The sequence below is a fragment of the Micropterus dolomieu genome, linkage group LG20, assembly GCF_021292245.1.
Source record: "Micropterus dolomieu isolate WLL.071019.BEF.003 ecotype Adirondacks linkage group LG20, ASM2129224v1, whole genome shotgun sequence".
Lineage (NCBI taxonomy): Eukaryota > Metazoa > Chordata > Actinopteri > Centrarchiformes > Centrarchidae > Micropterus > Micropterus dolomieu.
In genome coordinates this window covers 21,050,629-21,065,858 of record NC_060169.1, presented here as the reverse complement: position 1 = coordinate 21,065,858, position 15,230 = coordinate 21,050,629, and the positions used below count along the sequence as shown (strand labels likewise).

At 38.9% G+C, this 15,230-nt stretch overlaps 1 protein-coding gene across 1 annotated transcript; it reads left to right on the top strand.

Moving 5' to 3' along the window:
• The first annotated feature begins 1,970 nt into the window (after nt 1-1,970).
• LOC123958951 (ammonium transporter Rh type C 2) lies at nt 1,971-7,975 on the top strand. Its single transcript, XM_046032742.1, has 11 exons — nt 1,971-2,196; nt 2,918-3,110; nt 4,872-5,022; nt 5,131-5,278; nt 5,428-5,594; nt 5,673-5,810; nt 6,213-6,349; nt 6,523-6,644; nt 6,885-6,958; nt 7,075-7,148; nt 7,252-7,975. Exons 1-11 carry the CDS (start codon nt 1,971-1,973, stop codon nt 7,283-7,285), a joined length of 1,464 nt encoding a protein of 487 aa, XP_045888698.1. The 3' UTR covers nt 7,286-7,975.
• Nucleotides 7,976-15,230: the final 7,255 nt, after the last annotated feature.

Sequence of the window (15,230 nt, the reverse complement as noted above, 5' to 3'; positions counted from 1 at the left end):
CATTCATGTCAAGGATGTAACACAGCGTTACTTGGATGTGGACTGTAATAATATTAGCCTACTGTTTTGGAAAAGCAATCCATTACACTACTAGTTTCTGGAAAAGTAATATTATTACAGGAATGTGTTTCTGAGTTAGTGAGTAACGCATTACTGCCCAACACTGCTGCTCAGCAATAAAATCAGCACTCTTTACTTCCTCCAGAATGTAATCATTTATCACAAAACAGTTAGTTTTTTACCATCTTTGACATGAATTTAAAAACTGTAACAGTAGCTGTTAAGGTGCTCCTCAAGCACACCGACTAGGGAGACAAAAGAAATCCAGCAATCGCCTGAAAATACCAGGGTTGTCTAAGGATGGAGTCAGTCTCATCATCAAAACTTCACACAATCAATTATTTTATGTTCCTCACTGCAATCTGAGGAACAATTTCCCAACTCGGGGAATGCGACCAACCAAGGAGAAAGTCATAGGCTACACCACATTGTGTATAACAAAAACACATTACTGCAAACCCAGCCAGGGCATGTAGGCCTATCGACACACAACGATAGACTGTATAAAAAAAAGTGAACGTAGCCACTGTGACGTTACCCACTGGTTTGTGGAATATAATTTTGAAGCCTAAAGTTTGGCGTTTTGGCCATCGCCATCTTGGTTCTTTGGAACCAGAAGTGACCATATTTGGATGAGAGGATGGGCCTAGCTAGCTAGGTTGGTTAGCAAGGTGCATCTGTAATTCAGGTGAACTGTTGGTTAAATGTACACAGTAAAGTTGATAGGATTAGCCTCTATTCTGATTGACATGTCTGTAAATCACAAGGTAGCCGTGCCCTAAAGCATGCCCTGTTTTAGCTTCTATTTTACTCTAAATGGGACCATAATTTACTAAATGAACATCATACTGTATTGAAAAAAAAATCATTAGGAAAGTGTTTACTGAGGAGGGTAATTTTGTCATTCAGTTCAATTGGCAACAGTCAGACTTCTTTGGCAAACAGTGGATTCGCCCCCTACTGGCATTTTAAAAGAATGCAGGTTTAAGGCACTTATATTGACTTCCACAGTTGGCTTCGCTTTTCAGACCAGAAGGTTGTCACTTGCACACAACATAAAATTTCAACTCATCTGCTTCCAAGCTGGAAGCGATTTTGCGCATCCTCCCCCAGCTTCTCTGCCTCTGATTAGCTCAGCATGACAATAGCCTAAACAAAGTATTTCTCACATTTCTCTCATGTCTGAATGTACTGAAAGGAGTATCAGGGTTTACGCAGACGTTAATGCATAGGTTGTTTATTTTGAACTTATGCATTAGTGTAAGGTCTAATTGTTAGTTAGCCTACCCGTTTTGTATTGTTTAGACTCATATGGCTCATGCAGTTCACTCACTCACTCTCATTCATTCATCAGTTGTTTTGTAACCATGAACATACATAATTCACTTAACATTAGCAAAAACATTTTTAGAGTGTTAATGTTGAGTCTGTGCTACTATTTCAAACACTGTGTTCACTCTGTTTAAGGCATACACCAAGGGTTGCACTGTGATTGGATTGCCAGCTGCCTTGCATTTGTTTCATCCACCAAATTGGCAGGCGCTCAGTTCCTGATTGTGTTTTCTTATAGTTTAAAGTCATTCCCATATCGAGTGGGCTTAAACCATTTCATCATACATGTGGGCCCGGATTCCTTTACTTCGCTGAACTGTTTAAGGAGGAGTGTTGCCCATGTGTAGCTTGGCCTGGCTGTGACAGCAGGGATGTGAGGCGAGCAGGGAAGGAGTGGTTTAGGCCAACCTGCAACATAACGTGTGTCCACCCCTTGTTTGTGAGTGGAGAATTGGATCACACCCTTCCAAATGTCCATATAAATACCTGCTGAGAAGCTGCTGGAAGTCAGACCGAGGGCCTTGCTGGGGAGTGATCGGAGCATCATCATCATCGTCATCATCATCAGCAGCATCGCCATGGGGAATTGTTGTGAGAGCATGGGCAATTTTTTCGGCCGGCAAAAGAACACCAATGTTCGTGTTAGTTTGCCGGCTGTCTGCTTCGTCTGGCAGATTGCCATGGTTGTGCTGTTTGGAGTTTTCATCCGGTATGATGATGAGTCAGACGCACATTGGGCAGAGACCAAACTGCATGAGAACATCACCAGCGATGTCGAAAATGACTTCTACTACAGATATCCCAGTAAGTACAATAAACAACATGTAAGGAAATTAACTTTGCAATAAATGTCACTGACTTCAGGATTTTTCGACTGTCGACAAATGGATGGCAATGCATTAGCCTCCTTATAAGCCATTAAAATAATGAGTTTATTTATTTTTTTATTTTTATTTTTTACAGCTGCAACAGTTTAGAACAAGATTGTGACCATTTAACATACTCACTCTACCGTTTTTTTTTTCACGGCTAGAAATTGCCACACAAAATTACCACAAAATGATATTTCATTGAAATGTCACAGGTCATAAAAACAACATGGGTTATGATATAAGGGGGGTGTTTTTCCAGCTAGAATCTGGGTTGTAACATTTATGAGACGCTCTCTTTTCTTTGTATAGCTATAACGTGTAATAGCCTATTACCACTGCACAATGCAAAATATAACTTTTCTGGGCTTACAGTTGCCTACTTGTGACAATCTTTAAAAGCCTATAATCAGGCTGTTGGATTTTGTTTCCTCCCTAGACAGTGTGCTGGAGGAGCAGTTTAACAGCTAACTTTAAATTCGTCGTTTTAATGACCCTATGTTAATTAATGTGAAGTAGAAAATGAAAGTGCTGGAGAGAAATCTATTTTTGTCAAAGCTTGATAACGTGTTAAGTGTTGTAGCCTGTTTAATTATTCTACAAATTTAAATCATGCCAGACTTATCAACAAAATGTGTTTATTTCCCCCTCTTCAGGCTTCCAGGACGTTCATGTCATGATCTTTGTTGGATTTGGTTTCCTCATGACCTTCCTGAAACGCTACAGCTTCAGTGCTGTTGGCTTCAACTTCCTGATTGCTGCCTTTGGTATACAGTGGGCTCTTCTTATGCAAGGCTGGTTCCACTCCCTCGACCCCAACACCGGAACAATCAAAATTGGAATAGAGAAGTAAGTCTCCTCCGTTATGTAGCCTAACTCAAGCGCGCATTATGGTTTTTGTAAAATGGCCTATTTCATCTCAATGTTGATAATGTATAAATCAAGAGCGAGGACCATAGGGCGCAGCCAGTACTAAAAAAATATGATTTTTTATGATTTATTAAATTATAGACCTACACATTTTTAAGGCAGCTTGTTTTGCCTTTGAGTTTCAAAGTCAATCTGCCGCCGCTTCAAGTCATGTTCTAGCGTTCAGTGGAGCAGCCTAGGCAACCCAGAATTATTATTATTATTATTATTATTATTATTATTATTATTGGTTATTCTGGCGTTCTAACCCAGAACGCCAGAATAATAGGCTACAGACCCAAATTGCCTAGTACCTCAATTAAGAAGGCCTTTGTCTGGCCATTTTTGTCAAACAGAAATGTATGAAGCTGAAAAACTGAGACCAACATTTTTTTTCCAAGTTTTCAATTGCACCAAAAGTGAATGAAGTGAAGATATCTATTTGATCTAGATCATTGAAACAACACATTTATTTTATGAATGTTGCTAAATTTACCAAGGAATTTTGCGAATTCCCGACTTAATGATTTCTTAAATTGGACAAATTCTCTGAATTTACAAAAGAAAATTAAATTTTTGGTAGCCTATGTTTATAAAATAAGGAACATGACTTAACAATGAACTTATTAACTAATTTTGTTACTTTAATACAATCGGACTTTGTTTTGCAACTAGCAGAGTGGAACGGTGTTGGCTAATCTTTTTTACACAAGAATAATTTCTTTAAAACACGACCGAAATCTCTGCACATTTTAATAGGATCTGTGTCCTTACACGGTCTGGTCATTATTGCATTTCACTGCAATATGTAGGCCTATAGCTTTATTTAATCGTATTATTGTTTCTTTTTGACTTTATATGTGAACTTCATACAATTTTTAGATTGGCTATTTCAATGAAGTCAAAAAAATTAAGTTAGGAAATAACATCTTGCTAGAAGTTCCCTCTTTATAGTACACAGCAAACCTCTCTCTTCAACTCTGACTCACATTTCCTTCAGCGTCTTCCTGCAACAACTGACCTCTCAAAAGATATCGAAAATTGTCCTTGAGCAAAACCGATCTTTCAGGTTAAAAAGGGATGTAACTGGTTGTAAGAATGGTGGCTCTCAAACATTTTCATGTCAAGGATCCCTAAAGTGTGAACTAGGCTTGACACAAATTAGATCATGGAACCCCATTGGATACGATTTTGTCCCAGAGTGGCTCCTCTGATGGGATTTTTGTTTTCAGATGTTTCATTATATAAAGTGTGTGAAATCCATGAACAAAATAGTCATCATTGTGCTTCTTATGGATGGAAGTATACTAAAAATAAAATATACCCCTCTTTGCTTGGAGAACTCCTGGAAGACCCTCAGGACCCTGAGAGCCACTGTTGTAGAGCTCTTTTCCTGGTGTTGTTAGACACCTCATATTATAGTCTGAGCCTTTCAAAAAATGTTGCAGCCACTGCAGCTTGCTCACAGCTGCGGGCTGAAGCCATCTACTGCACGGATTCCAAAACTTTTTGTACCTACTAGTCATTTTGACCGTAGAAAAGGTAGATACTCAGACTACCAAAATTACCCTTCGAATCATTCTGGGATGTTTGCTGAAATTGACTCAATATGGCACTGTGACTCCTCGGAGACCATTGCAATTGTTAATGTTTCCACTCATTCTGACCTTGTTCTCTTCCTTTTCCTTGTCCCCCACATAGTCTGATCAATGCAGACTTCTGCTGTGCCGCTTCTCTGATTGCCTACGGTGCCCTTCTGGGAAAAGTAAGCCCTGTCCAGCTGATGGTTGTCACCTTATTTGGCGTCACACTGTTCGCTGTTGAGGAATATATCATCCTCGATCTCCTTCATGTGAGTCTCACCAAACACAATCATCACAGGGAACTTGATTATTGTCAGAGGTGTGAGACTTTTCATTTAAACATTGCAATTTCTCTTTTGTGCTGCTTATTCCCACAGTGCAGAGACGCTGGTGGCTCCATGGTCATTCATGCCTTTGGAGGGTACTATGGTTTGGCCATCTCCTGGGTCCTCTACCGACCAAACTTACACCAAAGCAAACGCCTCAACGGATCTGTCTACCACTCTGATCTGTTTGCCATGATTGGTGAGTGACCTGCTACTTATGATTTATAGACTTCAATAAGTTTTTGGAATTTGTAATATTTTAAATTCATCGTTGTCAAACCTGTTTTTCTTGATTATAAATGTGTCAATCTCCCTGTGCTTTTTTATTGACTCACTCTCACCTCACAGGCACACTGTTCCTGTGGATGTTCTGGCCTAGTTTCAACTCGGCTATCGCAAACCATGGCGACGGACAGCACAGAGCAGCCATCAACACTTACATTACCCTCACTTCCTCGGTTCTCACCACTGTGGCCATCTCCAGCATGTCTCAGAAGAGAGGAAAACTGGACATGGTAATGTTATATCACTTAAAAACTAGTCATGTAACATTTATGTGTTTCTCATGACTAACGAGCTGTTTTAACTGACAGGTGCACATCCAGAATGCCACTCTGGCGGGCGGCGTTGCCATGGGAGCATCAGCAGAGCTCATGATCATGCCTTATGGTGCACTAATTGTGGGTTTCTGCTGTGGCATCATCTCCACCTTTGGCTACCTGTATGTCACGGTGAGCCTGCAGTCTTTCACCTCCTAACTCATGAAGTCTGCTGTAGCTCCATCACAGCAAATAGAAAGTAAAGTAAAAAAAAGTGACATAAAAACTCAGAAGCAAAGTGAAGGAAGCATAATGAAAGGAGAAGCCAAAAATATAGAAGCAAATAAAAACAACAGGTTTATTAGAACTGATGACTGATTATGAAAGTACTGAGTACTTTAAAGAGCCTAGTTACCTGAAGTAAGTTGTGGCAACACGCCTCAAAAAGGTGCTGATGAATTTTAGGCCAAACATTAATTTGTCTAAGGAGGCATGTCACACCTAGTGGTCTGGAACTGACGTCATTATTTTTAAAATCATATGGCCATGGCTACAGATCAGTCATTAATGTGAGACTATTTTTCTCATTCTCAGCCCTTCTTGGAGAAATATTTAAAGATCCAGGACACATGTGGGATCCACAACCTTCACGCTGTACCAGGGATGCTCGGCGGCTTTGTAGCTGCCATTGTTTCTGCAAGCGCCTCTGTCTCTGTCTATAGCAAAGAGGGGTGAGTGGCATACATATTTCTTGAAATTTAGAAAATCTGTAGTGATTGCTTTAATTCACAGATATTGGCAGTTTGTTCTTCAGGTTTTATCAACTGAACTGAGAAAGATCTTACAGTGACTGGCAAGGTTTTATATGAAACTCTGTGTTAAAATTAGTTTTTTTCCTGTTCAGGTTGAACAGCATTTTTGAGGAAGTGGCTTCTGGAAAAAGATCTGTAAATACCCAGGGAGGCTACCAGGCTGCTGGCACTTGTGTGGCAATTGCATTTGGACTTGTTGGAGGAGCAATTGTTGGTAAGTTTGAATGTAATGTTTAGTACTATAAGACTTAGGAAAACAATTATTTCCATATCAAGCAGTCTGTTTTAATGATTATGTGGAATTCAGAGGCATGACATTTATTTATAGAGCACTTTAGTACTAAGAGTTCTTTTCTTTCAAGTGCAAAAGAGGTTTTAATTGGGAACATGGAAAAGAAAATTGTATATGCAGTGGAAGTGTTGCTTAATGCCTGTTTCCTTTCTCTCTTCAAAGGATTCATTCTGAGGTTCCCTATCTGGGGTGACCCTGCAGATGACAACTGCTTTGATGATGAAGTTTACTGGGAGGTAAGACTGTTTTGCTACCACTAGATGGTGGTGTTACACTTTAACCCTTTACTGAACACACTGGACCATGAAATCACTCAGATGGCTTATGATCTGATCCCATGTGTCTCTTTAAGGTTCCTGAGGATGAAGAGACCATTCCTCCTGTTTTAGAGTACAACAACCACATGATACACAAGCACCAAGAGATGTAAGCTCACTCACACTTGCACACATTCTTCTCATGTACCATGCCCTCTCCTCTCATGAACTCTCAATACATGTAATTAACTTTTTTTTGTGTTGTTCAACAGATCTGAGTCCAACTTCTCTGTGGAGCAAACTTAGAATTTCACAGTGAAATATCAAGCTCCTCATACCACTTTGAACTAGATACAGCTGTGAAACAAGACTCATTTACAAAGAAGACACCCTCAGAAATGCCAAGTCTACAAGGAAGGAACTCATGTCTCACACTACACCTGATACATTAGTCTGGCACCAGGTAGTGAATGGAAGCTTATGATGACGCTGCAGAAAATGATGACCAAATATCTCATTAATGGAAATATTATTCTGAATGCATACTCTGAAGGACATTTTAAACTGCACTTATTAAACTTATAAGATTTGGTTAATGGCTGGCAAATGTCAGGTAGAAGAATCCAAGCAGTAAGATGAGACTCTATTTATGTTGTGTAAGCTAAGTAATAACGCACAGAAGAAAAGAAGGAATTTAGTGAATAGTATATATTGCTTATTTTCCTACTTATTCCTTATATAATTCTTTCAAAATAATGTAATAATAAGTCTTTATAAGATGCGTGTTCATATGAGTCCACCTTTTTTTATCACATTTGTTTGTTGCATAACTTGTTCTTAAGGTGTAAGTTTTGAGTACTACAGTAACTGATACAATTTCCAGTGTTTTGATTGCTGTGGTATTGAATGTTACCTCCAATATACTATCTGTTTTATAGGTTTTTATTATCTTTGCTCTTGTAAAAGCACTGTGTAGCACAGTTTTGAAAAACAATCTGCTCGTCCTATTGTATTATAGTGTCAGATATACAAATTTATAAATCACATGTAACTGGAAATTAAACAAAAAAGTCATATTGTCATTATTCTTTTTGCTCACATTTTTACAAGACATGTGAAGGCGCCATGACAAAAATAGTTATGTCATAGTTTAATAATTACAATGCTTATGTGCGTTGAATGAAAAGATTTGAAAAGTGCATAAAAATAAAATAAAATTTAGAAATCTAGTTTTGTAGATCTATGACCATTGTAAATATATGGGGACTTATTGATACATTTTTCCATAATTGTTTTACCTCCACCTTGTGGAGTAATAGGGGAATTGTAATTAAGAAGAAAATCAATAGTATATTCAGGATGTACAAACACCAAAATAAACAAAGCAATTGGCAATAGGGCATGATGCTGACCTGACAAAGAAAATTCTCCCATACATGCATATACATACAAGTGACTTAAAATGGCATTTTCTTTTCAGTAGTCTAATAAAGAGCAAGTTCAAGTTCAGTGCATTGATAGAATGATGTAAGCTGTAGCTGTGTAATGTATCATACATTATATTATATTTATAGCTTGTCTCATTGATGGATTAAAAGACCAGGCAGAATAGATAGAACATTTTTATAGAGAAAATGGAAAAACTGGAATGACATGGCAATAATTGAATAATTCACCCACTTTTAAAATAAACTACTTACTCAATATGTAGAAACATGGGAAGAAGGGGCACTGCAACCCCATCAGCAGCCCTTAAACCAGGCATTATAAAAATCATCACTTGATATTAAAAAACTGTACTGTAGTCTTGCAGCAGAGAGAGAGAGAAATAGAGAGGTGGTAATACACAGCAACACGAAGGAGGTTGACCCTGTCTGCTAGCCCATCGGCCGTGAGGTTCTCATCCTCACTAGTAGCTTATATTTTAGTTTGATTGTTCCCCTTGCTCATCCCCAGATTGTCTTTGTCTTTGAACCCTTGTTCCAGTCTTCTTCCCTCTGTTTATGGATTTTGCCTGGATTTTGGATTATGCCTCTTGCCATCTCTGTTCTGCATTTGTTCGTCTGTGTCAGCTTTCCTGTTTTTTTTAATTTATTTTATGTCTGCCTGCCTCATTACCTCTTAGTAAGCTTTTGCCCCTGTTGTGTGTTAAATAAATCATTGAACTGCTTGCTTTGCCTCGGTTGTCTATTGGATTCAAACCCTATTATCCAGCTACTCCGCTACCAGCAGCGTGATAATCCCTCCTTTGAAATGAAAGCTGAAATTGCACCGCATTCGAAGTTCTTCTCCTCTGCTGTAAAATTCAGTTCAAAATTTGCTCACCCTCCTTGGCATTAAACTCACCATCTTATGCTATTGGGTAAGGAGGTCTCAGACTTGCGCTTTGGTCTCATCTTCTCTGTCACATGGCATAGGCTACAGTAACTTATATGATAAGCTGGTGCATCTGACTCAAAGTTCCTCATGGATGCCGCTTATCCGGAGGTTTTGGGGTGGTCTAGACTGTATATAAAGGTTGTGACACAGGGACACATACTTGGTGGCAAGGTTTGCCGTTTGTCCTTCCCCTAGGATTATTCTTAATTTATTGTCATCTTGAAGTTATTTGAAATCAGGTATTAATAGATTTTGAGTCTGTACTGGGTAAGTATTTGCCTCTGCTTGATATCTCTGACAGATGTTTGGATTGTAGGCCTACACGTTGTCCTGAAAAGAGCTTGTTGGGGTCCATGTATTTTCCATTTGAGTCCATCAGAAGGACTGCCTCAGGACCTGATTCTAAACAACCCAGTCCTTTTGAATGCAAAATAAACCCATAGATTTAGCCTACCCCGCAACCCTGTACGCAGGATAAGCGGTTGATGATGAATGGATGGATGAGATTTAGCCTACTTTAAACCTCACAAATCTTAGTTTGAATTGTATGAACTATGGATATACACCTCTAACATAAATTTTTGGTCCAATTAATAATGGGTTTGTAAGCTTTGGTGGTGGACCGCAGTCACATGACACAGTATTTGACCATGCTGTGCGTCTGCTGTGTTTATGGTATATAGCTTATGGTTTGTGAAATCATAATACCATGAAGTTTTCATTTGATTTTGTCTTTGTCTTAATCAAAAATTAATATGTTTATTATCATACAACACTGTATATTAAAATGCATCTGTATAGAACTACAGGAATAGATCAATAAGGCAAAAAACAGTAAAGCCAGTGTTACAATAAACAGTTGTATGATTGTCTTTGTTTCGCTTTCCTCCTTTTTGTTTCAACAATAGTTTATAAAAAGTAAATGATACATTTATACTTGTGATGTGTTTTCCCAATGCTATTGTTCTTTCTATTTAAGTAGGTTGGTATCATATTACAAGAAGCCCTATTCATCCATAAATGGTAAAACAAATATCATCCTGTTTGAAATATATTATTCTCTTCATTTCAGTCCCTCTTTTATTCCACAAGGTGGGGGCATGAGGTAAAAAATGCTGGAGATGGGCTATACTGTGTCAGCAGATCCCCTGATGTTAAACTCAAAGCTCAACAGAAGTTTTAGCTGTCCAACTCTTTCACATCAACACTAACAGTGTTGGGAGTAACGCGTTAGCCTACAGTAATGTTTCTTTTGGCTGTAACGCATTACTAAAAAACAAATTACTGGTAATATTATACCGGTTACAATCTCAGTAGCCTAACGCATGTTACAACCAGTGTTGGGCAAGTTACTTCAAAAATGTAATACATTATAGATAACTAATTACTGTCATTTGAAAGTAATTAGTTATATGACATTACAATATTAGCTTACTGTGTCAGAATTGTAATGCTTTACATTCTTTGCGTTACTTTTGAGTTACTTTCACTGCTATTTAATAGTTCTAGTTCTAGTGATGTACACCCTTTACATGGAAGGGTGTACATCGTCTGCAACAATACTTAGGTAGGTGGTATGTGTCAAAGTAACATGGCATGACCCAAGGTTTCCCAACAGAACACTGCTCAAAGCATCATGCTGCTTCTTCCGGCTTGCCTTCTTCCCATAATGAATCCTGATGCCATGTTTTACCCAGGTAAGCGACGCACACACACACACGGCGATCCATGTGATTTAAAAGGAAATGTGATGCATCAGTCCAGGCCAACTTCTTTCATTACTCCATCGTCCGGTTCTGATGCTCTCGTGCACATTGTAGGAACTTTTGGCAGTGAATAAGGGTTGGCATGGGCACCCTGATTAGTCTGCGGCTATGCAGCCCCATTATGCAACAAACAGTTATGCCCTGTGTGTTCTGACACATTTCTATCAGAACCAGCATTAACTTTTTCAGTCACTTGACAATAGCTCGTCTGTTGGATCAGACCACAGGGGTCAGCCTTCGCTCCCCATGTGCATCAATGAGCCTTGGCCGCTGTTGCCAGTTCACTGCTTTTCCTTCCTTGGGCCACGTTTGATAGGTACTGACCACTGCAGACTGGGAATAACCCTACAAGAGCTGCAGTTTTGGAGATGCTCTGACCCAGCCGTCTAGTCATCACAATTTGGCCCATGTCAAAATTGTCAAATACTTACGCTTGCCAATTTTTCCTGCTTCTAGCACATCAACTTTGTGTACTTAATAAGTAAATTATACAATAAACAACCAAGTGTTCTTAACGAGTTATGTTGTTTTAATTATGTGTGTATCATGGTTTTTGAGTGATGATGGATTTCTAAATCAAACCCTTCGAGTGTTGAGACGCACGCTGACGTGTGACGTCATAAACGGCCAAACGGGACTTACCGTTTTCAGAAAATTCAAGATGGCTACCAGATGCGAGGGAGACGGTTTTGCAAGTAACGGAGCAAAACTGTTAATAACCTATTTAACAAAAGTCAAGAGAACCAGTATTTATTCGCAGCGCTGTGATAGAAATGTTTTTGTGTTCTTTAATTTCTATTTTACAACCGTGTGTGCTCTGGGAGGACCGCTTCAGGATGTAGAGGCAGTTTGGCGCGTTACTTTTATGCTAACGTTAACGGACATTAGCTCCAAAGTAACGTAACGTTGTGACTGAAGCCTTCGCCTGACAGTTGGCAGAGAATGCACTTTGGTCCGGTGAGTAAAAAAGTTTATCACATTTCGGCTCTGTTTTCGCAGAGTACGGCGCAGTTTCGTTTACAGAAAGGCTAACGCTAGAAGTAAGCTGGCTCACATTGAGGTAACGTTAAGTTAACTTTGCACTATTGTGAACTGATGTCACTGTCAGTTAACGTTAAATCACGTTAGTTAACGTTATATTGTGGAGACAGTCAACTTCTGCGTTTGTTTATAAGCTGTTCCTGAAATAGTGTTGATGCATGGCTAAAACGTTATTAGCTGTAAACCTAATGATTTTCCTCAGCCCCTCAGAGACTAGTTGCCTCGTCTGAAGTGGCTGTAACGTTAATATGTATTTGTGAAGGAGTAACGTTATTTTTCCACTGTGGTAATGAAACGTTTTAACTGGTGAAGAATCCTCAGTTTTCATTGAAACTATTTTATCATTTGTTCATTTTGGAAGATATTTGTGGTAACCTTACGTTGACATGAGTTGCATTATTAAGTTACACAAAAGAGTGTGTTATTTAGCATCGGCTCAGATATTAATGGGATGGACAAAATAACAGAAGCACCTGTGATAACGTTACAAATTACCAGCAGCACAACTGCAGTTTCCAAAATGATCATACAGTCGAATCAACAACTCTCTGAAACAGTTTCATCCAAAACTGAACATTATCATTGTTATGGAGGATTTATGTTAGGAATGTTGTATTACTGCATTACTTTTTAGCTAGATGTAACTATTGAACTGGTAACTTACTCTTAGAGACTAACGTTAAATACATTTCTCACAACATTAAACTATTCCAGTATCACATGTTTGTGAGAAGTGTTTACATGGCCATTATTTTGTAAACTAATACAAAGTTGGTGTTCATATATTGTGTGCCCATTAAGGACTATAGAGAGTGCTGCTGAAGGGATTTCATCTTGTCCATAATCACCTGACTTGCAAAAGCAGCTCTTGTATCGCTGAGTAAGTGAAATGATAAAATATAGTATTTTTAAAAATCAGCATTTGCGGAGATCCTAGGATTTATGACCTCCAGGTGAGTGTAAGATTGATTTTGCCATAGCCACAATGTAGATCACATAATGTGTGGTCATTACAGATTAGGACATCTCTGCAATACAGTTATTCTCAATTTGTGATGATTATGATGACATCTACTTTCAATGGTCATTTTACATTTGCATAGTTGTTTGCTTTTTTTCCAGTACATGATCACTTTAAAAGTTGTTTCAAGTCTATTTTAAATGGCTATTCTTAGGCTGCACTGAACACACAATACAAAACAGAGAATCCTCGCTTTATTTTTTACTTGTCCAAGAGACCAATGCCATCGATGATTGATCCCTGTAGGGTCTACTGACAGGTGCAGAGGAACAGACAGAGAGAGATGTAGTGTAGACCTCCTCCACACGCAGATCCATGCAAAAGTTGCTAACGTGGAATCTGGGCTAAAGAGGTTCAAAACGCGGGCAGTGTTTATTTGTTATTTTTTTGGCTATAAAACATACTGCTGACAAACCACGTGTAAGTGTTTGTCCCTGTATGATACAGCGAGAGAAAATCAGAAAGAGGTGGTGTGAGATGTTGTGTGTATGCAGGGTTGAGGGTTGCTGTGTGGGTGCTTGTGAGAATATCAAAATCACCAAATCTAAAACCGAAAACCTACCTAGTGAATAATAGGGGTAGGAGAATTAATCGATTCTTAGATGCATCGCGATGCTGACATGGAGGATTATGAATCGATTAACAAATGTCTAAAAATCGATTATTTAAAGTTAATTGATAATGTAATGTTGACGGAACACAAAAGGCAGAATTTGCGAAAGTGCCGCGCCCGGACCGTCTGCGGAGTGCACACAACAGAGAGTCCCCCTGTATTTGACACATCACGGCTGCAGAATGAATAACCACCCTACTAAAATGTCACAATCATTAATATCAATGCGCAAGTGATGATTTAAACTCGCACACTGCGAGCATGGCAACACTAGACGCTCGGCAGCTCTCTGTGTATCCTGTGTGTGAGGCCAAGCGAGTGAGTGAGAGAGAGAGAGCGGCAGAACGTGACGGTGAAAGTTAGCGGAGGAAAATATTAGCTGTAAGTTTCAGTCAGGTAGTAAACGTGCAGTGTAGGTCACTGTGTGTCCGTTAATAATAGTCTGTAGTTTCACCAACAGCTGGAAGAGTGAAGGCTGTTAGCACTAGCTAACATCTCCCTTGGAGAAGGGCTTGCTCTCTGTCCCCCACACCAGACATTCAATCCTGAATGACTTTTTTGTTCTGTAACTGTAACTATTTGTAAAGCGTCCTTGGATACCGTGAAATGCGTTTAAAATATTTATTTATTTATTTATTTATGTAACGTTAGCTAAATTAGTAACGAAGTAATGTTAATTATCAGCTGTAACGTTATGTCATTACTAACTAACCTACTAGTCAAGGGTCGAGAACATCAGGTACAAGCTTAGACTAAACTGGTGTACAGCTCGGTCCTGTACACATACTGTAGGCTATATCCTTATAATTAACTTTATTTGTCTGTTTTCAGAGGAGTCTGAATGTTAAAGAAATGGACCATTGAGCTGAGGTTAATAAAGTAAATTAGGGATGCAAACTAGTCCTTTTAAGCTAATTAGTCAATGTTTCGTTTGGATTTAAATGTGCAAATTAAATGCTTAGTAATTATCCAGGGGAAAGTTATGTCAAGATACATCGATAATTGTTTTATAATCGAATCGCAGCCCTCTGTATTGTAATCGAATCGTGAGGTGCCCAGAGATTCCCACCCCTAGTGAATAACTAGAATACTGGGGTCCAGCCTTACTGCACTGGCTTCCAAAACTTTTGTCATGTTGTAAGTCTTGTCTTATAGGTAGTTGCAGCTGGATATTACCTCAGTCTGAAGGATTTATTAATTAACTACAATAAAATGGTTAAGGATGCGAGAACACACTATTTTTCTGAACTCATTACTACACATAAACACAATCCCAGGTTTCTGTTTAAGACTGTGGATCAGCTGGTAAACCCAACCCCTCCTTGTGCCTCAGCTGGAAGTAATGATGACTGTGAATTGTTTTTATCTTATTTTACCAATAAGGTGGTGTCAATCAGAGCCTCTATTACCCCCGTGGCCTCTTACTCAGAG

What these genes read in the sequence shown, in the direction of transcription:
- LOC123958951 (XM_046032742.1), top strand. Translation starts at nt 1,971, where the DNA reads ATGGGGAATTGTTGTGAGAGCATGGGCAATTTTTTCGGCCGGCAAAAG. An exon ending in CTTCTACTACAGATATCCCA is followed by an intron (nt 2,197 to 2,917) that starts GTAAGTACAATA and finishes CCCCCTCTTCAG; the next exon opens with GCTTCCAGGACGTTCATGTC. An exon ending in TCATCCTCGATCTCCTTCAT is followed by an intron (nt 5,023 to 5,130) that starts GTGAGTCTCACC and finishes TTATTCCCACAG; the next exon opens with TGCAGAGACGCTGGTGGCTC.